General features: G+C 41.5%; 1 protein-coding gene across 1 annotated transcript; it reads right to left on the bottom strand.

The window, feature by feature from the left end:
• Positions 1-9,971: 9,971 nt before the first annotated feature.
• Positions 9,972-20,044, bottom strand: LOC121321586 (C-X-C chemokine receptor type 1-like). Its single transcript, XM_041260593.1, has 2 exons — positions 19,890-20,044; positions 9,972-12,033 (listed from the first exon to the last, which is right to left on the bottom strand). Exons 1-2 carry the CDS (start codon positions 19,897-19,899, stop codon positions 10,952-10,954), a joined length of 1,092 nt encoding a protein of 363 aa, XP_041116527.1. The 5' UTR covers positions 19,900-20,044; the 3' UTR covers positions 9,972-10,951.
• Between the last annotated feature and the right edge of the window lie 2,655 nt (positions 20,045-22,699).

The following is a 22,699-nucleotide window of genomic DNA, read 5'->3' as shown; positions in this document are numbered from 1 at the left end:
TAATTCGAAGCAAACTGTCCCACCCGCATTAGTCCACTGGATAAAAGACGTAATGCATTTTCTACAGCTGGGGAAAATCAAGTTAAACTGCAAGGGTCTACTGATAAGTTTTATTTTGCCTGGCAGCCCTTTCCAACGTACAGTATGTCAGTGGACTCAAACTTATATCCAATGTCTGAGATTCCAAAGACTTTCTTGGTGATTTGCATGTGAATCTTCTCGCTCTCTTTTCATGTTAATGTTTTCTCTTTTCAGTCTCTTGCTTTGGTTTTCCTTTTTTATTATTAATTTTATTATTTTGTATTTATTTTTGTATTTTTTGTGCATTTGTTCATCTTAAAAAAATCAAAAAACAAACTATTAAAATCAAGTCATTACATTTAAATACTGACGGTTGAGGGATGATAAAATACTACAGTAATAATATTAAAACTACAGCAGTATAATCATATAAGATTTTGCCTATCAGATAAAGTTTAGTCTGTAACATGGGAACACAACTAAAAAGTGTGATTTAAGTACCAAAGTGCACATTTATTTAAACAAAATGAAAAATCACACAAATTAAAAGATTTTAGAACAATGTACAAATTCAGTTTTTACAGTGGCACAGCAGGAACACAAACATTCCGTTAATGTAGCTTAAAAGAGTTACAACCCTGCATTGATCTGGACTTGAACTGCAGAGTACAGCACTGAATAAAAAACAAAAGTCTATTGCAAGTTTATTTTGGATTTTAAGATGTGGTTTTTGGGTTGTTGAGGTCATGTGAAATCCACTTCCTTTACTTCTTGTAAATATTAAAGTGTTCACAATACCTCTGGACCTCTGTAATTTCCTTTGACCTAGTTGTTTATCAGTGGATCTTAAAATCTGTGGTTGGTGGCGCAACCAGCATTAAATTATGTTTTTTTTTTAGTCTGTCTGAAACATAACTGAAAATAAATAAATAAATAAAATAACCTGTCAGGTTTACTAACGTGCGTGTTATATAAAGTTAACAAAAACAACAACAACAATAATAATAATAATAATAATTTTGGTTTACTTTTGCTTACTTGACTAGAAAACGTTTTAAATGGTGCAAGCAAATTCCTACTTGGTTTGATTGAATGAGCACAAAAAGCTTAGTATGTGGTGTTTTTGTCTCAGAGGCAGACTTCCTACTAACTATTGAAGTCTTTTATTCTTTAACACATAGCATTCTTCCTATTCTGTAAATCCACTGTTTTTGTAGGCTAAAGCCTAACCCATACTACATGCTTCGAATCCTATCTCAGACTCTGAGCAAGACCACTGTATTACCGGTTGCCTTTTAAGAATGCACAAAATACTGGCTGTTGCAAAACCAACTTCATACAGATCTGCTTTGGAGGAACTTTGCAGTTGAGATATCACATTAGCCAGTGTGGGCTTTTTAAAATATAGATTTATATATATATATATATATATATATATATATATATATATATATATATATTTTTTTTTTTTTTTTTTTTTTTTTTTTTTAATTTGGCAGACACCTTTATTGAAAGCAACTTACAGATGTTACAGGGCAGTACAGTGTTACAATGCAAGATTCATATTTAAATACAGTATAGTTTGCAGTACATGCAAATAATGCAATACGAACTAGGATGCAACAATTTAGGATTACAACAGGTTATATCTACAATGACATACTAGTAGTGCAATAGTGCAAGGATAGTGCATTAGCTGAGGATCCAGTAACATGGTGTGTAGGTCGGGCAAGTAGATCAACAGATCTATAAGTACAGTCTAAACAGGTGAATCATGAGGAGGTAGCAGAAGGCTGTGAGAGATGGAATGGGAGGATGCGGAGTGGAGAGAAGGCATGACCACTCAACCTGTAGAGGAGGAATGGAGGGAGACACAAGGGATTGGAGGTATGAGGGGCAGTGTGGTGAAGAGAATGGTAGTCAAGAACAAGGGTCTAGAATTGAATGCGAGCAGAGAGGTAACCAATAGAGGGTGATAAGCAAAGGGTAGCAGGAGAGTAGAGAGGTTGGGAGAATACAAGACAAGCAGCAGAATATTGAATGAGCTGAAGGGGGTGGATAGTTACAGTTGTCCAAACTGGATACTAGAGCTAGGACCAGGAGCTGGGTGGAATAAGTAGTGAGAAAAGGATGGTGTAACAGGGAGAGATCTGTGCTGACTCTGCTGGCGTGTTCAGGGCCGCAGGAAGAGGGCGGCAGTCGCCCAACAACCGCTTGTGAGTCATGGCAGTGACACGGGGAGGTGGGAAAGTGGGTGTGTGGACTTTCCCCCTCTCTGAATGGCTGAGAGGCAGGTCTTGGGTGATTGTTGGTCCTATAAAATAACGCTCTGTTGTTTCCTCAGGTCTGCCCACTTAGACGCACTAATAGTGCGGAAGCTTTGATTCGGGACCGGGAATCAGCCGGGAGAAAAATAAAGATTCACAGAGAGACAGAGAGAGAGAGAGCGGGGAATCCTTGGGCAGACCCCGGCGTATTGTGAAAGAGCAGGCTAGATAGCCGATAGAATAGGACGGTGATCCGGGTCGTGCGGGTAGCGGCGACCGGGATCACGCTGCCGAGTGCAGCACCTTTTATTTGTAGTTTTATTACTGTTTTATTTTCCCTTGTTCTTTTCGCCTTCTGTTTTCATTATTATTTCTTTGAGCACCTGCGAGTGCCCGTGCTGTTCACGTACCAGCTGTGGTATTTCCGTGGTGCTGTCTATCATCGTTGATAGGCAGCCCACGGTCAACAGTGCCCTCTGCCGGAAAAAGCAAGAACTGTCTGAAAATAAAACTGGGCACCTGTGTGGTGTTTTCAAGTACACCTGTCTGTCTCCTAGTCAGTGAATTACCCACACGCCTTCCACAGATGGATTCAGTAGATGTTGCTAAGAAAGAAGCTGTAAGTGCATGTCAGACAGGAGAGAGAGGGAGGGGTCAAGAGTAACACCTAGGAGACGTCAACGGATGGAGAGGAAGCTGAAGAAAGTAGAGGAGGCCAGAAGTTGAGTTTAGGTTGTGAGATACGTCCAAGTTGAGATAGCCTAGAGGCATTCTGAGATGGGGAGGAGATGTGGGAGTCAAAGGAAGGAAAGGAGAACATGAACACACTTTTCATATCATCTTGCTAGAAAATGGCATCAGACGAGGAAACAAGTGAGTTTGATGGAAAAAATGTCTCTACAAAATGGAAACTGTGTCTGTGAAGTTACTATTTGTAACTGTAGCTGCAGTAGATACATTTTTTTTCAAGGTAATAATTACCATAACTAGTAACTAGGTAACTTGTAGTTGTAACAGATTACTTTTTAAAAGTTAGGCCTACTTCCCCAACACTGCTGAGTAATAAATAATCTGTTGATAAGATCTGATTCAGAATAACTCATGCTTTCAATGCTGTCTTTTGAGCTCTCTTCAATGTTTAGTTGGTTTACCCAGTTGTGTCTGATCTTGTTCATGGTTTATATGTGTGAGGTTCATATCTATGTGGTGTTCTTGTTATCTTAAGGTGCTACTAATGATGCTATACCAATACAAGTGAACACATCACCCTAGTGCAGCGGTGTCCCTCCTGGTTTTTTATCCAGCTGTGTCTGAAATTACTTAATTGGACCAATTATTACCAATTATTATTCCAATGAAGTAATTCAGGGCACAGTTGAAACAAAAACCAGGAGGGACACCGGCCCTCAAGGACCAGGATTTGACAACCTTTCCCTAGTGTTTGCATCCTTGCATTTGTGTACCGTTTTAAAATACAAGTAGCTAACAAAATAATTTATGTCTTACCATCACTTCATAGATGTCACATGTCCTATATTAATGAGGCACACATGATGTCAAACATATATTTTATTTTTAATTATATTTTTTTTAGAAATTTTGTTATTTTGAAAAAAAAAAAAGTGAAAAAAAGGGGGGGGGGGGGGTTAGGGTTAATCAAACTAAAAATGTATTGGATACTGTGAAACCGATGACACTACTACCCATTGATGATGGGTAGACCGATGACACTTTGAAACTTTAGGGCCCGAGACTTTCCTATATATATATATATATCTATATATGATGAGATATATATATTATATATATATATATATATATATATATATATATATATATATATATAATGATATCTAAGTAGACCATATATAAGATTTCATGTATATTTCTTTAATCTTGAAAAAATTTTCCCGGGCAACTGAAAGATATGAGTAGATAATTTCATTATAGAAGTAAATGAAGAAAAAAGACTGCAACTTGCAACATTTGTTTTCTTTCCTTTCACTGCAGTATTACAGGTTTATGGTATCATTGTAAACACAAGTAAGTTGATTTTTCTTTTTATTCAATGTATTCTTTTAAAACTGTATCATAAAATTAACAGCTATATTGTACATTTAGCTAAGTAAAATAGCACCCAGTAAATTAAATCTCTCCATCACCTTTCAATTAAACATTCAAATTAAAGAGTCAAAAGGTGTGAGCCCTCCCACTCATAGAACATCACAAACAGCAATTCAAAACTAAGTTAATATTTTAAACGACCCAATTTGGCTGAAAGTCTACACCCCCTTTCAAAATTGTCATCTTTTGTTGACTTATAGCCTGGAATTAAAATGCATTTTATATATATATATATATATATATATATATATATATATATATATATATATATATATATATATACATATAGTCCTGTTGAGCCCTGGCACCTCCAGCTCTGCTTTACCCAATATGTCGCAAGATTCTAAACTTGCCGTAAGCTTTTAGAGGGTACCTAAGGATAATGATCGACTTGTACTAAAAGGACTGCTTTCTGACAAAAGGCTTCACATGGACAGTCAAGCCTTTCTCTCAAAACATTTTTCAGTGGACAACAAGTATTTTAGACAAAGAAATGTAATAAACAAATACATTTCAAAAGTTGTAGTATAGTATTTGAAGTAACATAACAAAAAACAAGCAAAATGTGTTATCATGTTAGTAAATTTGTTATCAACAGCTAATAAACAAAAAAGTGCCCTTTAAAAATAAAGCATGTCAAAAAAATTATTACATTCTAAGCACATATGTATATTGTATATATAACAGTAAATTGAAAATTATCCCATTGCAAATTCAATTAGATATAGAAACAATCAAAATTATGAGAATACATGAATCTGAGCCATCGCTCTGATTTCAATTAAATTAGCAGACCTTTCAAAACAGTGTGACTAAATATGACAGCAGCACCAGTTCCAAGCACCTACATCACCACTCCAGAGCCACGTACAAGTATAGCAGAAGCCCAGCAGTTACCTTCAGCTGAAGATGCCATGGCAGAGCTGCACCAAAAATCATCGATGATATGAAGCAGTTCATGTAGCCATTTGCAAGTGCCCTGTCTGCAATTAATACTCGCCTAGATGGCATTTGATTTCATTTGCTTGATTTCTGAGACAATCCCATCCAGCACTGTTGCAGCCCCTCCATCCGCCTCTCTGTGAGATGTGTCAATCTCCCCCCTCACCTTCGCCGTATCTTCCGCTTCCGCGGGTCCCTTGCTCGCCTCAGCCCAGGCAGCTATGGCCCGACCCGGTTCCAACTTGGCTACAGCATCCACTAAGGCTCCCAATCATCAACAGGCATCCGACATCATGCCATCTCCCCGTTGATCCGAAGGCAAATAATTGAAAGTAAAGACATCAACCTTGTGTTTATTCTCATTAATGCATTAGAATTCATTGATCACAGAGTCGTCAATTACAGAGATTTAGCAGTCGTGTAGAAATTTATATTTATCGAGATGTTCTGTGTGCTGCATACCCCCATCACTGCCAGGAGATGGACCAATATATGTTTTACATCATTGAACTATCGATGAGATCCAGGGGCACCATGTTCTTCGAATATCATGAAACCTTCTCTGCAAAAGCAGTCGCTATCTTGGCTAATGATAATCATATCGTTGATTGGTCTGCCCCAGACATAGACCTGTTTAACTGTATTTTCAGTGGGGTCAGGGCAAAAGCATGCAGGGTATGTGCATCCACTGCACACTCATCTGACCTGTGCCCAAAAGTAGCAAAGGCAGTCTTTGATAGAAATATAATGAACAGCAAAAATAGAGTCCTCTGGACGGGCTGGCCTGACAGTTCTTTCCCACGGTAGGGAAGTTGGTCAGTCTGGAAGAAGGTGAAACTCCGTTGCAAGAGCATATTGACCCGGAAGGGAAACGACGTAGCAGCTGCAGATTGTAAAGACAGCTGCACTCGTTTACCAAGGGGTCATGCGTATTGCAATCTACTCATTTGCTTGGTTTTTGCATTTGAAACTAGAAGGACCATGAGAGACCCAGTGAAACCTGGTTAAAAACTATTCATGAGTGTTTTGTTTGTTTGTGTCTGTTAGTAATTGTCTGTGTTTTTAAACCACCAGATGGCTAACACGTATCCGGAGCTGTTGCCTTGGGCCAGCACGAAACCAGATCAACACTTCACCACAGTCACTATAAATAATTATCACCCACCACAAGCACTATTGCACGCACCCGAACTGGTGACCGTGGCTAGTATTATTGTGGGATGGATAATGTGTGTTTATTATTTGGGCTGCAACCCCTGTCTTTTGTTCTGCTGTGTATAGCTGAAGCCTATTGCTTGGTCACCAGACCGGGAATTACAAAAATAAACCGTCCCTTTTTTAAACCGGATTACAACTTTGCCACACAACCCCATTCACATCAACCGCCACCCTAACCCAAATTCAGCAACCGCATCTCAACTCCAATTCCTGCCCTACCATCCTATCAGTACATCTGACACTCCGAGGAATCACCAAGAGCCTCCCCTCTGCATCTTCTTCCAGACTCCCCATAACCACCAGTATCCTCAATACCCTGATGTCAATTCTCATGTCAGGATGTTTCAATCCATTCGGTGATATTGTCATGGAAGCAATGTGCCTAACTGCCTTATTTGGATTTTTGAAAAGTTCTGAATTCATAGTCCCCTCATCGTCAAGTTTTCCAGCCATAGGCAGCCACTCATGTGACCTCTATTTAGTTCCAGATCAACAATAAATCCTGTTCCAGAGAGCATCCAAGACAGACCATCTCCGCCAAGGTCAATTCATCCAAATGTCTGAAGCAGACTCACCTCTCTGCCCCTTCTCCCACCTCTCCACTGTTGTCATCAAAGCAAGTCTTTCTCCCCAGTTCTACACCACACATTCCTTCAGGATTGGTGCAGCTTCTTCAGCAGCCAGACCAGGGGCTGGCCATCACCTGATCAAGTCCATGGGGTGCTGGTCCTCTTCAGCAGTTAACTCCTACATCTGATGGCTGTCATCCAATTTCACTACAGAATATCAGTCTATAGCTACCATGCCTGGAATGGGGGCACCCTCTCCACTAGGACCACCAGAAGGGGGTTTTCCTCTCAGCCGAGTGGGTGGCTAACACATAGCTTGTTCCCCTAATTATTTAATTGTTTAATAATTTTTGTTTGTCTTTTCTTGCTTTCATCTTACACATTGGCACGCAGTCTTTGTTTGTCTTCACAGGTGCGGGTTTAGCGGGGAGCCAGTGGTTAATCCTTTGGGAGGGTATAGTGAGTCTCACTTCCCAAACCGGTAGTTCCAGTAACTTCACAAGTTCATTGTGTGGTCAGAGAGGACCACCGGCCGCACTATTCTTTCGCAGCTCATGCGCTATCTGTATTACTTCCTCCTTTATCCTCCCGGGACATGGCCCTCACTCACTTAGTGCTCGAGTCCCATAACTAACAATTATTTGTGTTTATCAGATTATCTTTTATTCCTTAGGTTAAGGCTTGTTTGAGCCATTCCGTTCTCTGAGGGTCGAATCCAGTTGGTAACTGGGACCCAGTCGCGAGGCAAAGCCTATAACGACTCTTCGAGAAGTCAGAGGACTCTGTGTTTTCACTGATGTGGAGCAATAGGCAGCCCCAGGTTATCTAGACATGAGTGGAGCAGGCATGGCATCCCTGAACAGTTACGTGCTGGCGTCACCAGGCAAGGCAAAGTAGGTGACCCCAGCCGACGGCAGGCAGTCGACCCTTGGGAGGCGACAGCAGCAGCGGACTCTTCCCCTCCCAGGCGAGGCTGGGAGGGGAGGCCCCCGCCAAGAAGGCGGCAATGAGAGCTTCACTTCTCCCTCTAGTGGTGCAGGTGGGAGCGGCAGACAGTTCTGCCACAGCAGTGGACGTGGAACCAGCAGGTATTCTCCCTCTGCTGGTGGAGACGTGAGATGTGGACGTTCAGCCTCCCCCCTTTTGGGCTGTGGATGCACTGGCTCCTCCCTGTTGGGCTGTGAACATTTGGCCTTCCCCCTCTTGCGCTGTGGATGCACCAAATCCTTCCTCTTGGGCTGTGGATGCTCTGCCTCCTCCCTTTTGGGCTGTGGACACACCGACTCCTCCCTCTTGGACTGTGGACGCTCATCTCCTCCCTCTTGGGCTATGGACACACCAACTCCCCTCCTTTGGGTCCATGTCTCCTCTCTCCTGGTAAACCCAGTCAACCATCTGGGTCATCCACTCCAATGCCTCTATGAGCCCTGTCCTTCAGCAGATCTCTCCTCTGTTTTTAGCCATGGGGGTGTGTGAAAAGAATGGCTTTGCAGGGGTGACATCAGACCAGAAGAAGGACGAAGAACAACAAAGGTAGAGCGGTGAATCTGTGATGCTACGGCTTCCAGGGTTTTATTGTAAATAATAATAAACAAAAGATTTAAACAAAACTCACAAAGCAGGACACTGCACTTGAGGCCAAAACAAAAAGGTAAACAAAACGGACAACACTAAACAAGACAGTGGACGAACAGACAAACAAGTAATGGGCAAGCACTTCCAGCACATTGTAGCACTTGTTCTCAAACCCAAAAAAACTCCTCTCTCCCGTTGTCCACTAACGAACAAACACAACCCCAAGTGAGTGAAAACATGCAGCTTTTATGCAGTTGTACTGAGACTCGATTGCTAATCAATCATTCAATTGGAGTCTGCACTGCACGTGAATTAATAAAAGTGCAATTCCCAGTGCTCACATATTATTTTACTTGCACGTGAAGTGCTGTGCAATCCTTGTGCCTAAATACAAAATATACATTTTAAACACTTGTGCTCGCAACCCATATTTATATCCCGTGTAATTTATACATAAACACCAACATTAAACATACTACATATAACAGAAAACACTTATAAACATAAAGGGGACGGGACACTCTGCCACAGGGGAGCACTGGGGTCCCTCAGCCTGCTCTCGTAACTCTCCGTCCTTTCTGGAGCAGTGGCCTCTGGGGAGTGCTTTCCCGCCTGTATTGCCTCACCTCCGTGAAGTGCAGGCACCACAAAACTTCCTCCATCCTTCTCTTCACCCACCAAAATTAATTTGGAAAAAAAAGCACTTGCAGTACTTCTTCTGGTCTGGGTCCAGGAAGCGCTGGTGATCTGATGCTGACACCATGTGTGACAGGGTGGCCGAGATGGTAATGTCAGGCCAGAATTAGGAACAAAAACACTGACACTGCAGGTATGGTGCAATGGTGCTTGAGCCCTTTTATTTTCAAATAAAAATAAAATAAACAATTGCTCACAGAGTGAAACAAAAGATTGCTTTCACTGATCCTGTGTTTTTATTTTTTAAACTCACTCTGCTCACTCTCATTCTCTCCTCCGAATAACCCACCCAGAGTGCAGAAAGCTGCATTTATGCAGGTGACCATCTCCAGATTAATAACAAATGAATCACTTAAATCATTCAGGAGATGACCATCTTCTATACAATATTTTTTAATGTGGATGGGGCTTCCCATCCATGCTGTAAAAGAATAACATGGCTTCGCCGTCATATTTAAAAATACAAAAATTATAATAAAACAAAACAGATACAAAATAACACACACTAAAATACAGAGGTGGAAGGGTACCCCGTTCTAAAATAAACAATACATTTTTATATCATAATACAAAACGAACACATTTTACAGCAGGGCTTTGCCCCGTCCCTTTTTCATGTGCAGGGCTTCTAGCCCTGTCACAAGCCTTTAAAAATATTACCACCATAATCTGGTACTCAGCTTTGCTGATACTTGTACTATGCATTTACTATTCTATACCCATGCTCGTTATAATGTATTGCATATCTACCATGTAGATTTAACATACTATCCATCTAGCTTTGCAAACTTTGATACATTTTAAAATATAGTTCAGTATTGCTTCTAAAATTGCCTTTCACTTGTAATTTACTAAAATGCCTTTCTATTTAATGTTTTTGTTTGTGAATACATATTCTTACCAAAGCATGATCAGAATTCATGATCTGTGAATATATGTGATATCCATGCATATTGTTTTTTGTAAATCAATTCTGTTTCCAAGGCATTTCTCTGAGCAGACAAGGATGATTTGATAGCAGCTGCTTTTTTAAAAAGTAGGATTATGTGTACCATAATATGACAGCTTGGTGCAGTGTTGGTGATGTGTTTACTTCATGAGCGTATAGTTCAGGGTACAAATTATACCTCTCTTGCTCTTTTATTAATAGATTTTTAATACCAGCACTGCATGCTTTCAAATTGCACTGTTTATCATGTATTGTACCATGAAACATATTCATATATTCATTGTACAAGATTTACAAGAAAAGAAAAAGAAAACTTATACTAAATAATGCCTTTAAAATGTATAGTATCTGTTTTCCAAATACTTAATTTCCTGTTTAGTATCCTAATATGTGTGTCCTGTAAGAATCTCTACTCTTGTTTTTGCATTGATCATTATTTGCTTAAAGACTAATCCAGGAGTATTTTTGGAAGCAAAAACTGCTTCTGAAATGAGATAGGGAATCAGTATATACATACATCAATAGAATATTAAACAGGGAAGAAATGAAATAATTGGAAAACTGTAGATGGCCTTTATAGGCCCAGCGGCCTATAAAGTAATGGAAGTTGTCCCAGAAGAAGACCTGTAAGAGGAGCCCATTCCATAAGTTGACAAGAAATTCTTCTTGATGAACCCCTTTCGCATAAGAACCCTAAAGAACGTGTTCCTGAACTTCTGCCCGACGAAGGCGTACAAGATCGGGTTGATGCAGCAGTGCAGAAATGCCAGGATCTGAGTGGCTTGCAGGGCGGTGTCTATGTGATGCCGCACCTCACACGTCTCAATGATGACCTTCGCCCTCATCAGGGTATCGACAAAGACTGTCATGTTGTAGGGGAACCAGAAGACAATGAACGCCAATACCACGGCAAATATCACCCGCATGGCCTTGTGTTTCTGCCCGCTCCTGGTCCGGAAGAGGGTGTTGATGGTGAAGCCATAGCAGAAGATCATAATGGCCAGAGGGATGAAGAAACCTACTAAGTGCCGGAGGAAGCGGATACTTATCCGCCATGCTTCTATGTCCTCCGCTCTTATGTCCTCATAGCAGACCATAAGATTTTTATTTGACTTGAAAGCCTTACGAGAGATGAAGATCGGCAGGGAGAGCAAAGCTGCCACCAGCCAGACTCCTATACATACAAAACTGACCAGGTGACGTTTCTGTGTGACAGCGTGTGTAGCGTGCACGATGGCCAAGTAACGGTCAACGCTGATGCAAGCGAGCAACAGGATCCCACTGTAGAAATTCACCTCCTGCATGACAGATACAATTTTGCACATATAGTCACCGAATATCCACTCTGAGTTGTTGTAGACTGCCCAGAAAGGAAGGGTAAAAGCAAACAGGAGGTCTGCAATAGTCAAGTTCAACAGGTAGATATCAGTGGAAGTTTTTTGCTGCTGCATGCAGCTAATCACAAGCGCAACAAGGAAATTCCCCAAGGTACTCAATATGAACACGAGGGAGTAGATAGTGACCAGCAGGATCTTGTTGAAGTCATCACCGAAATCAGCGCAGGGGGAAGCATGATTCTCTTCTGAGATAAAATCAGTGTAGTTGTAATTTTCAAAAATACCATATAAGTCTGCTCCATTCATATTGCCCATCTTTTCAAAATCTTGTCTTTCTGTAACAAAACACATGGAACATGGATTACTAGCATTGCTTGCTAACTGGTTATGGGATTCTAGTTATGATACATAGTACAGGTCTCATCTATTGCAGTATGGTCAATTAGTTATGCTAATAAAGTTAGAATACAAACATATATAGAAAAACGGTGTTGTCTCTCTATACAGAACAAATGTTACGGCACACTCCATGATCACAATTGTGGACAATCTGCCATTATAACTGTTTTATTTCTGTTGAAACATTGATTATACAGCATTGCCCCTAAAGGCGCATATACAGTAATATAAATGATTTCAGAGCAGCCTAGTGGTCAAGAGATAAAAGAGATGGTTTTAAATACAATACTAATTAATAAAACATTGGTAAACATTGAAAATAACAGCAACTTAAAACATAATATGCTAACTATTTAGAAAAGGAAATAAAGTGTAAAGAGGTGATAATATAAAAAAAAAATTAAACTAAGTAAAATGGAAAATTCTTCAAATCTGCAGAGGAAAATTTATTTTCTGCAAAGGACTTGTAAAATTCATCATTAATTGGTAGTGTGTTTAACATAATTATTGTTTTTCAGTATGTATATTAAATAAAATGTAAACCACATGTTATAAACAAGTACAATTAATTAAAATCTTGTCACGTTCACTCAGAGGTCTCTCATTTGCAACTCTGGGATTTGTGAGAACTCATTTTCACCAACTGTAGTTTTATGCAGAAATTAAAACATTTTGTAAATACAAGCTTGTGACAAAGTGCCCGCCCCTGTGTGTATTATCTGTTATGTTGCGTGTGGTTTGTTAAATGTTGGTGTATAGTCATTGGTACACGGGATATAAACGGGTCTGTGTAACACGAGTGTTTAAAATGTATATAGTGTAAAAGTAGTAATATGTGAGCACGGGGAATTGCACTTTATTAATTCATGTGCAGTTGTACTGAGACTCCAATTGAATGATTGATTAGCAATCGAGTCTTGGTACAGCTGCATAAAAACAGCATGTTTTCACCCACTCTGGGTTGGGTGTTCGGTGAGTGGAGAACGGGAGAAAGAGTAGGAAAGTTATAATTTCAATTGCTATTGCGTGCTGGTGGGACCAGCACGATACTTGTTTATTTAACACACCGTGTTTGTTTGTCAATCTGCTCACCGCTTGTAAAGTGTTAGTCTGTTTTTGTTTGTCTTTTTATTTTGGCATACAGTGCCGTGTCCTGTTGTTTCTGTTTGTTCAACTGTTTTATTGCAATAAACTGGCGCAAGCAAGCGCCATCATCATTTCAGATCATCCGTCCTGTGTTTTTGTATTTCATTCCTTCCTGGTTCTGACGCTGCCCACTTCGGCTGTCTCTGTGACACGTGGTGTCTTAGTGGGATTTAACAGCTCCTCCAAGCATCAGACCAGGATAGGTGTTTTGTGTGTGGGAAAAAAAAAAAAAGTGAAAATGTGGCCAGAGGAAGCAGCAACCTCCCCAGCAGCCAGAGCAGGTGCTCTGGTTTGAGATGACTGCGTCCAGGGAAATTCAGGATGAGGACCTGGTCGAATTTGTGGAGGCTTGGGGGAGCCAGGGGGGATGGTGCCTCCTGTGCAAGCGCTACGGGCATGGAGTGGCTGACTGCCCTCTCCCAGATACAGAAGGGGGGCAGTCTCCATGCCAGCAGCCGGAGCCAGAGAACCTAGAGGCCCAGGAGAGGAAGGTGAGGAGGAGGCAGAGAAGGGGAAAGGGGAAGAGAAAGGCAGAGTGTCCACCGCCCAAGTCTCCACCAGCAGGGGAAGAATGCCTGCTGGTTTTGCCTGCAGAGGGAGAGGAGCCATCTCTAGCGCCAGAGGGAGAGGAGCCATTGCTGCCGTCTCCAGCGCCAGAGGGAGAGGGCCCACCTCTGTCTCCAGAGCCGTACTAGTCCCCTGCAAGTGAGGGAGAGACGCACCAGTCCCCTACACTAGACTACACGTCGCTCCCAACTCCATCGCCAGGAGACTACACACAGCTCCCACTTCCACCGCCAGGATACTACACTCCTCCGCCACCTCCACGGGCAGGAGCAGAGCAGCAGGAGCAGAGCAGCAGGAGCTGCCTCTGCCTCCGCCACCTCCACTGGCAGGCGCAGAGCAACAGGAGCTGCCTCTGCTTCCGCCACCTCCACCGGCAGGCGTAGAGCAGCAGGAGCTGCCTCTGCCTCTCTCACCCCCACCGGCAGGAGCAGAGCAGCAGGAGCTGCCTCTGCCTCCTCTATCAGCAGAGGGTGAATGCCTGCTGGGCCCCTTTCCACCAGCAGAGGATGAATGCCTGCTGGTATCACTTTCCCACCAGCAGAGGATGAATGCCTGCTGGTATCACTTTCCCCACCCTCACGAGGATAGGAGCTGAAGCTGCCTCTGCCTCCATCACCATCAGGGAGAGAGGAGCAGGAGCTGCCTCTCCCTGTACAAGAAAGAGTACCAGGACTTGAGGCTGGCATTCCTCAGCACTCACTACATAGTCTGCTGAGGGGAGCACGGGGAAAATCGGCCCGGCCGCAGTGGTTACAAAGAGGGCCAGCACATCAGCTTGTCCTGACTCCCTGCCTCGCTTAGCCGAAGGATGCCTGCTTCGCTTTGTCCAAGGATGCCTGCCACGCTTCGCCCAAGGATGCCTGCCACGCTTTGCCCAAGGATGACTGCCTGGCATTGCCTGGGGTTGCCTGCCGCTCTGCATCGCCTGGGGTTGCCCGCCGCTCTGCAGCGCCTGGGGTCTCTGGGACTGCTTCGCCTGGGGTTGCCTGTTGCTCCGCATCGCAGCAGGAAGTACTGTGGCCGGAACCCCACAAAGGGGAGCTGCCGGCCAAGAAGAAGGGGGAGGAGGTCTGGAGACCACCAACCCTAGCAGCAGTTTCGCTGCCGGAGATTGTGGAGGAGGTCAGGAGACCTGCTCCCACTGCAACAGTTTCGCTGCCGGAGATCGTGGGGGAGGTCCGGAGACCTGCTCCCACTGCAGCTTCTTCGCTGCTGGAGATCTTGGGGGAGGTCAGTAGACCTGCTCCAACTGCAGTTTCTTCCCTGCTGGAAGAACAGTGGTCGAAGCCCCACCAAGTGGAGCTGCCGGCTCCGAAGAAGGGGGGAGGTCAGGAGACCACTCCCCAAGCAGCCTTTCCGCTTCCAGGACTACCCTGGCAGGAGTATGCCACCCTGCTGTCAGCATTGCTGCTGACAGCCTTACGACCTGTGGGCCCCTTGAAGCCTCCGGTTCTGGCCCAGGACTTTGTGTGGGACTTTTGGGCTTTTAAGGGGGGAGGTGGCCATTAATGCCATGTGTGCTTTGCACGGGTGGGTATATGTGACAAAGTGCCCGCCCATGTATATTGTCTGTTATGTTGCGTGTGGTTTATTAAATGTTGGTGTATAGTCATTGGTACATGGGATATAAACGGGTCTGTGTAACACAAGTGTTTAAAATGTATATTTGTATTTAGGCCCGGGATTGTACATCACTTCAAATACATTTAAAGTAGTAATATGTGAGCACGGGGAATTGCACTTTATTAATTCACGTGCAGTTGTACCGAGACTCCAATTGAATGATTGATTAGCAATCGGATTTTGGTACAGCTGCATAAAAACAACATTTTTTCACCCACTCGCGGCTGGGTGTTTGGTGAGTGGAGAACGGGAGAAAGAGTAGGAAAGTTATAATTTCAATTGCTATTGCATGCTGGTGGGACCAGCACGATACTTGTTTATTTAACTCACTGTGTTTGTTTGTCGATCTGCTCACTATTTGTAAAGTGTTAGTCCGTTTTTGTTTGTATTTTTATTTTGGCATATAGTGCCGTGTCCTGTTGTTTCTATTTGTTCAACCGTTTTATTTACAATAAACCGGCGCAAGCAAGCGCCATCATCATTTCAGATCATCCGTCCTGTGTTTTTGTATTTCATTCCTTCCTGGTTCTGACGCCGCCCACTTCGGCAGTCTCTGTGACAAAGCTACAGTGGATTTTGGAGGGACTATAATGGTACTCCATTGGAATTTGTCAAACATAATTTTATATTCTCCTGAAAGGTAAGAATGTTGCCAAGACATAAATATGTTACTACATTTCCTACTACTGCACTGTTAAAACGTATTAACCAGCTGCTATGAGACGTTTGGCCACATCCACTTCCTGACTGCGGTAAAGTCAGCACGCTGTTCTGATTTTGGGTTGAAATACTTTTCACTTATTTGGATTGCTGTATGATCACACACGAGATAAATTACAACATTTTACAGTTTTCTGTACTGATTGCTTATGTCTATTTTTTTATTGTTTAGCGCACTGATGGTATTAGCGCACAGATATATATATATATATATAGATATATTATATATCTATATATATCTAATATTATATATATATATATATATATATATATATTTATGTTTCTAGGGAATATTTGTTAACATTGTGTAGGCTGCTATTTCATGCTCTTGGTACATCGGCTTGTTGCTTTTTCTCAAGTGTCACACACTACAGCTGCTGCAACGCACCCGAGGATTCCCTTCAATATTTCTTTTGGTGTCCTAAAATTAAAGACTGTTTCGTGGGGAGACATTGGTTGGGGTAGTTCTTTTAAAAGTGTATTAAGATTATTTCTTTATTTATTTATTTATTTATTTTGATACTATACGTATAGTAAAAATACGATTCTTTATCATACAACTTGAATATCTTTTTAATAAACTTGAGAAGTGTTTAAAAACACTCCATATTGCATTTTCCCATTGTGACAAATGATGCGATGTGGTGCTTTTAAAGTTGTTTAATTCCAAAACTGTACAGTAAAACATCCCCAAATGAACCAAACCTAAAATACATTTCTTTATCATACAACTTCAATATCAAACGCACCGTTCAATACACTTGAGATAAAAGGGTTTCAAAACGCTCCATATTGCATTAGACATCAGTGCAGAAAACAATAAAAAAATAACATAAACAATCAGTGCAGAAAACGTATAATACTTGTTCATAATCTTACTGTAAAATGTTACCGCAGTTTATCTAATGTGTGATCATACTGGAATCCAAATACGTGAAAAGAAAAGCATTTCAACCCAAAATTAGAACAGCGTGCTTACTTTACCGCAGTCACTTCTTGTATTCTTAGGCACCAAAATTAATAAATAAATGCAAATTGATGCGCCAAGTGTGTGAAATCTACCTGCCCCCCATCAATGATACACTGAAATCTAAGAGATTGGTAAATATTGAGTCGCCCTTTTATTAGTCAGTATTTAATTGCTTTATAGTCATTCAGGGACAAAATACCTAAATGTTTATTAGTAAATACACACATTTCGATATGAAAGCTGAACATTTATATCAGTTACAAGTTTTAATAACGAAGTTACAAGTTTTAATGAAAAAAATAATTGTAGCCAACTTTTTTTCCACTAAAGTAAAATTTAGATTTATGTGATTTTGAAATGCCACTTTAATATATTTACTACTTCTGAATCCAAGTTTTAAAAAAAAAAAAAAAAAAAAAAATGTTGTTGGTGGGAATTGAATGGAACTCCTTCATGGCCCCACGGCAACATTTAATTCTAAAAATCCAACATTATTACATTTTTCATAACGTTCTGATATTCTCTCTTCCTTACCTTGTTTCTTTTAATAATGGTCTTATTCTCTCTCTTCAGATATTTTTTGGTGAGTAATAAATAAATATTTTATTATTTTTATATTTAAGTATTAATATTTCGTGCAGTCGTCCCTCCTGACTGCCTGCCGTTAGCCACAGTACAGACCTTGGGTCAAACCAGTATGTTCGTGTAGGGAGAATTTATAGTGATTGTTTATAAATGTGGCCAATCCTCTGAATACTTTTCTATTTTTATATTTTATTTTAAACCTTTTAACAAACCAATGCCAAACACAAGGTATAATACATATATAATGAACAAAACAAAGTGGAGGGGCAACATATAGAGTTTGCCCCCCCAGTAAATCATGTTTAGGGCAAATAAATTATTAGTTTTTTATTTTCTTTTTATTAAATATCCTTACGCCAATAAAGCATTTTCATTTATAACTTTGAACTACACACTAAGTTAAGTAAATTGTAACAGTAAACTGAGTAAATACATTTTACTGGAACATGCACAAGAATGTACATCTGTATTTTTGATATTGTGGACATTGCTGTTGACAAAAATACAAATTGTTCTTCATCCAAATAGGCATGTCTACTTAATACTTTGGGATTTTTTTTGCAGGTAATTGGTCACTCAGTTTCACAGTTACAGTAACTGTAAAAGCAAGATGGCAACCATCGGATACTTTAAATTATGTGAGGTAGAGCAGTGATTTAGAATATGTGACAAGGCTCCAACTGTCCATATCCATCCAAATGTACGGACAGCTGGAACCTCGCTTGACCAATCACATTGTGTGTTTCACATTCCATTGCCAGCCCTGACATTGTAAATAATTCTGTATAAATCCATATATATTTAGATATATATATATATATAATATTATAACAAATCCATTGTATATATAGAATTCCATTTGCCAGCTATTACTTCCTCCACTGTAAAATGTTTGCTCCCAGTATTTATAGGGGATATCCCCTATAGGAAATTCTCATACCCCATGGGGGGGGGGGGGGGGTAGACACACACAAATTATATATATATATATATATATATATATATATATATATATATATATAATATATATATATATATAGTGGTCGTTTTAGCCCCACCCTAGTGTAAACAAATCCTATACAGGATTACCAGATAAATACTGGGAGCAAACATAATTTATATACAGTGGAGGGACATATTATATATATTATATATAATTATATATTCCTCCACTGTATTAAATGTTTGCTCCCAGTATTTATCTGGTATTCCCTATAGGATTAATAAGAGTATGGGGGGGGGGGGGGGGGGGGGGTACAAACAAATTACAATAAGGGATATATATATTATATATATTATATATATATTATGCTATACTTATACATATATATTATCTACTGGACATATTCCCAGTCGTTTTAAAGTATAGTGCAGAAAATGCTACTTATTACAAAATATTGCACTGACAAATAGAGCACTAAATATTTTAAAATACATGATTTATTAATATTGGTCTATTGGTGACTATTTGACGACTCTGTCAAATTAGTAGTCAAACTTGGTAGCACACTTGTACTGTTGCAGTATGGTACCATGATACTGCATATGTATTTTGATTGGCAAATGTAGCCATTCTATCAGTGGCTGATGTACATGTTGCCAAGCTTGTGCTACCATATAAAACCATTGTGTTACTATAGTAGTGCATTGACATTACAAGAGATGATAAAGTCAGCATTGACTGAGTTATCAGGTTACCAGCAACAATCTTAACACATTAACACCAACTCACCATAACACTGATGAAGACATTAGCCATTTGTTAAAAATATCACCGACAGTGAGTTTATAACAATTATCTGGGCTCAATACATATGACTTGTAATATGAATAGCCAATTCTGAGGGTTTTTACCACTCCATAATGTACACCCACAACAAATTCTGTCACACTCCTACAGCCCAAAGCACTACAGCATTTCAGCAACACGTTGTAGTTATCTGTTAAGAATTAAATAATATTACAGTAAACACTTAACCCCTTAATTAACAATGTTGCACCAGAACCATGATACAATCAGTGTAGTAGTAAAGCACACTAGAACCTAGAACATAATAAAGCACAGGGAAGTTATGGCAAATTTCCAGTCATATACCCAGAATGTACCAGCTATTGTGTTTAACCAATAAAGATATTGTGAACCCAATCTAGGCAAATAGAACAAAGTAAAAATTGTCTTACCTGTTACCATTTTTGCTTCTTTGAGTGAATGCAGTAGCCAAGGACAGTGAAAAGCAAAAGTATATCTGCAGTTAACTAACTGAACCCTATTAGCACTGACTTTACTTTTTAAGTGTTGCAGATATCACCCTCATCTAGCAGGAGTGCATCTGTAATGACGGTGTGTTGAGATAATGGTAACCAGCTGCTTCCTTTTCTGGGTTCCTTACTTCATCTGCAAACACACAGGAACTTAGAAAGGAAATAGGAGGGTTTGTGGGTTCAGTATCTAACCTACAGAGGTAGTGGACAAAAAAATGGAAACGGCAATGTAAAGTCACTTAATGGGGTGTTGGGCCACCACGTACGGCCTGTATGCGTCGTAGCATAGTCTACCAGCCTCTGGAATTCTGCAGGAGGGATGCGGCACCATTCTTCCATGAGAAAGTCAATCAACTCACACCTGGTTGATGGAGGTGGAAAACGCTGTCTCAGGCGTCGTTCCAGAATATCCCATAAATGCTCGATTGGGTTCAGATCTGGTGACTGAGAAGGCCATGACATATGGATAACATCAGTGTCCTGCTCGTCAAACCATTGGGTGACCACATGTGCTCTGTGGATGGGGGTATTGTCATCCTGGAAGACACCTCCCACCCCCGACAGGAAAGAAATGCTGCAACTTGGGGTGAAGATGATCACTCAGTACCATTAAGTAGCAATTAACATTGGCCTTGCCTTCTAAGGGAATGAGTTCACCCAAACCATGCCAAGAAAATGCGCCCCACAACATTACGGAATCACTAGAACCCTTCACTGTTGGAACCAAGCACTCAGGGCTGTAGAGTTCTTTAGGTTGGAGCCACACGTGCACTTGTCCATTTGTCGAGAACATTTCTCCACTGATTGGTAGTCCATTGCTTGTGCTCTTTGCAGTACTGGATTCGCAAACGTGTATTGCCAGGTGTGATGAGCGGTTTGTGCCCTGCAACCTCACTGTGGTATCCAGCTCTGTGGAGTTCTCGGTGGACCGTTTTTGATGAAACTGGCTGTTTGTGGCCCAGGTTGAAATTTGCTGTCAATTGATCTGCAGTTGCTTGCCTGTTTTGCCTTGCACTTTGAATTAATGCACGGATATTGCAATCCTGGAGTATGCCCTTTGCTGATGTTGTCTTTCCCTTGGAGTTCCATGCCGACATCACCTTAGACACCATTGCTCGTGAAACATCAGCAAGTTCAGTTGTCTTGGTCACTGAATCTCCTGCCAAACATGCCCCAACAATCGCCCCCCTCTTTCAAAGTGACTTAGGTCTCCTCTTGCAGCCATGCTAGCCATAATTATAGGCAACCAGGCCTGTCCAGCATTTTCATACATGAACCTAACCATGCTGGGATGTTACTTGATTAATTAACACATGAGCCACAACTGTGTGGAAGCCCTTGCTTTCAATTTACTTGGTGTCCCTCATTTACTCAGGTATTTCCATTTTTCTGTCCACTACCTGTACAATCATAAGGTTAGGTTATTACCATAACCCTGGTTCCCTGAAAAGGACAACCATTACCGAATGGGAAGAGCCTCTCTGACCTGTCAATCACAGAGCATATATAAAAAAGCTGCCCTATCAGGGCCCTGCTGTGAGGGGGAAGTCCCTCCCACCTCTTGCTGAAGAGGGATGTCTTCACAGTAGCATGTGGCCATGAAATCAAAGGTCAGCTGGGGACACAACCTCGAAGGGTAATGATTGTCATTCTCTTTCAGGGTTATGGTAATAACCTAACGTTCACTTTCAAGTGTAATGACAACCATTACCGAATGGGAAGCTGTACCAAAGCTGTCGTGGCTCCAGATTACCGACAGTACAGCCCCATGGCGATAGCCTCAAAGCCCTCATGACGCCTAAGGGCATGCCGCCCGCAACACCCTAGAGCCCAGAGAGGGCCTCGCTTGGTTTGTAACATCAAGGCGGTAAAAACACACAAATGTGTGACTACCTGTCCATGTAGCAGCATTGCAAAGCTCATCAAAGGAGGCGCCATGAAAGAGAGCCCACAAAGTCGCTTGGCCCCTGGTAGAATGGGCCATAATGTCCCCCGGCATAGAGGAGTCAGTCTGTTCGTATGCCAAGCATATAGCATCCGACAGCCAGTGTGCTAGATGTTGCTTCGACAGGGCTTGACCTCTACAGCGGGACCCATAGCAGACAAACAGCTGGTTGGACTGTCTCCAGGACGCTGTACTATCCAGGTAACAGCACAGAGCCCGGACTGGGCAAAGCATATGCTGTCTGCGGTCCTCCTCTGACTCATGCGGGTGAGGTCTGAAAGCTTCTAAAACCACTGGTTGAGTAATATGGAATGAGGAGAACACCTTTAGCAAAAAGGCTGGGTAAGTTCTTAATGTTACCTGTGAGTCATTTCCAGTGAAAGCCATACATGTGTCATCGATGGACAGCGCATGAAGCTCACTTACTCTTCTGGCAGACATAATGGCTAATAAAAACGCCACTTTGAGGGAAACAGGGCACAGCTGTGCTGAGGCCATGGGCTCAAAAGGGGGACCCGTAAGGACCTCCAGCACCAGCCACAGATCCCATTTATGGACCATGCTTTTCATCGGAGGACGTATCCTCCGGGCCCCTTTAAGAAATTGCACTGCCAGGAAGTGTGCCCCGGGGGACACAGAGTCAATTTTTTATCGTGTCACATCGATATTGCTGCCAAGTAGACCTTCAGAGTAGATGCAGACTTTCCTGCATCAAACAAGTATTGTAAGACGGTTAGAATTATCTCAATAGGGCAGGTCACAGGATCGTGATCCCCAGCAATGC

This window comes from Polyodon spathula, chromosome 10 (genome assembly GCF_017654505.1).
Source record: "Polyodon spathula isolate WHYD16114869_AA chromosome 10, ASM1765450v1, whole genome shotgun sequence".
Lineage (NCBI taxonomy): Eukaryota > Metazoa > Chordata > Actinopteri > Acipenseriformes > Polyodontidae > Polyodon > Polyodon spathula.
The sequence above is the reverse complement of the archived record's forward strand: the minus strand, read 5'-3'. Positions and strand labels throughout refer to the sequence as shown.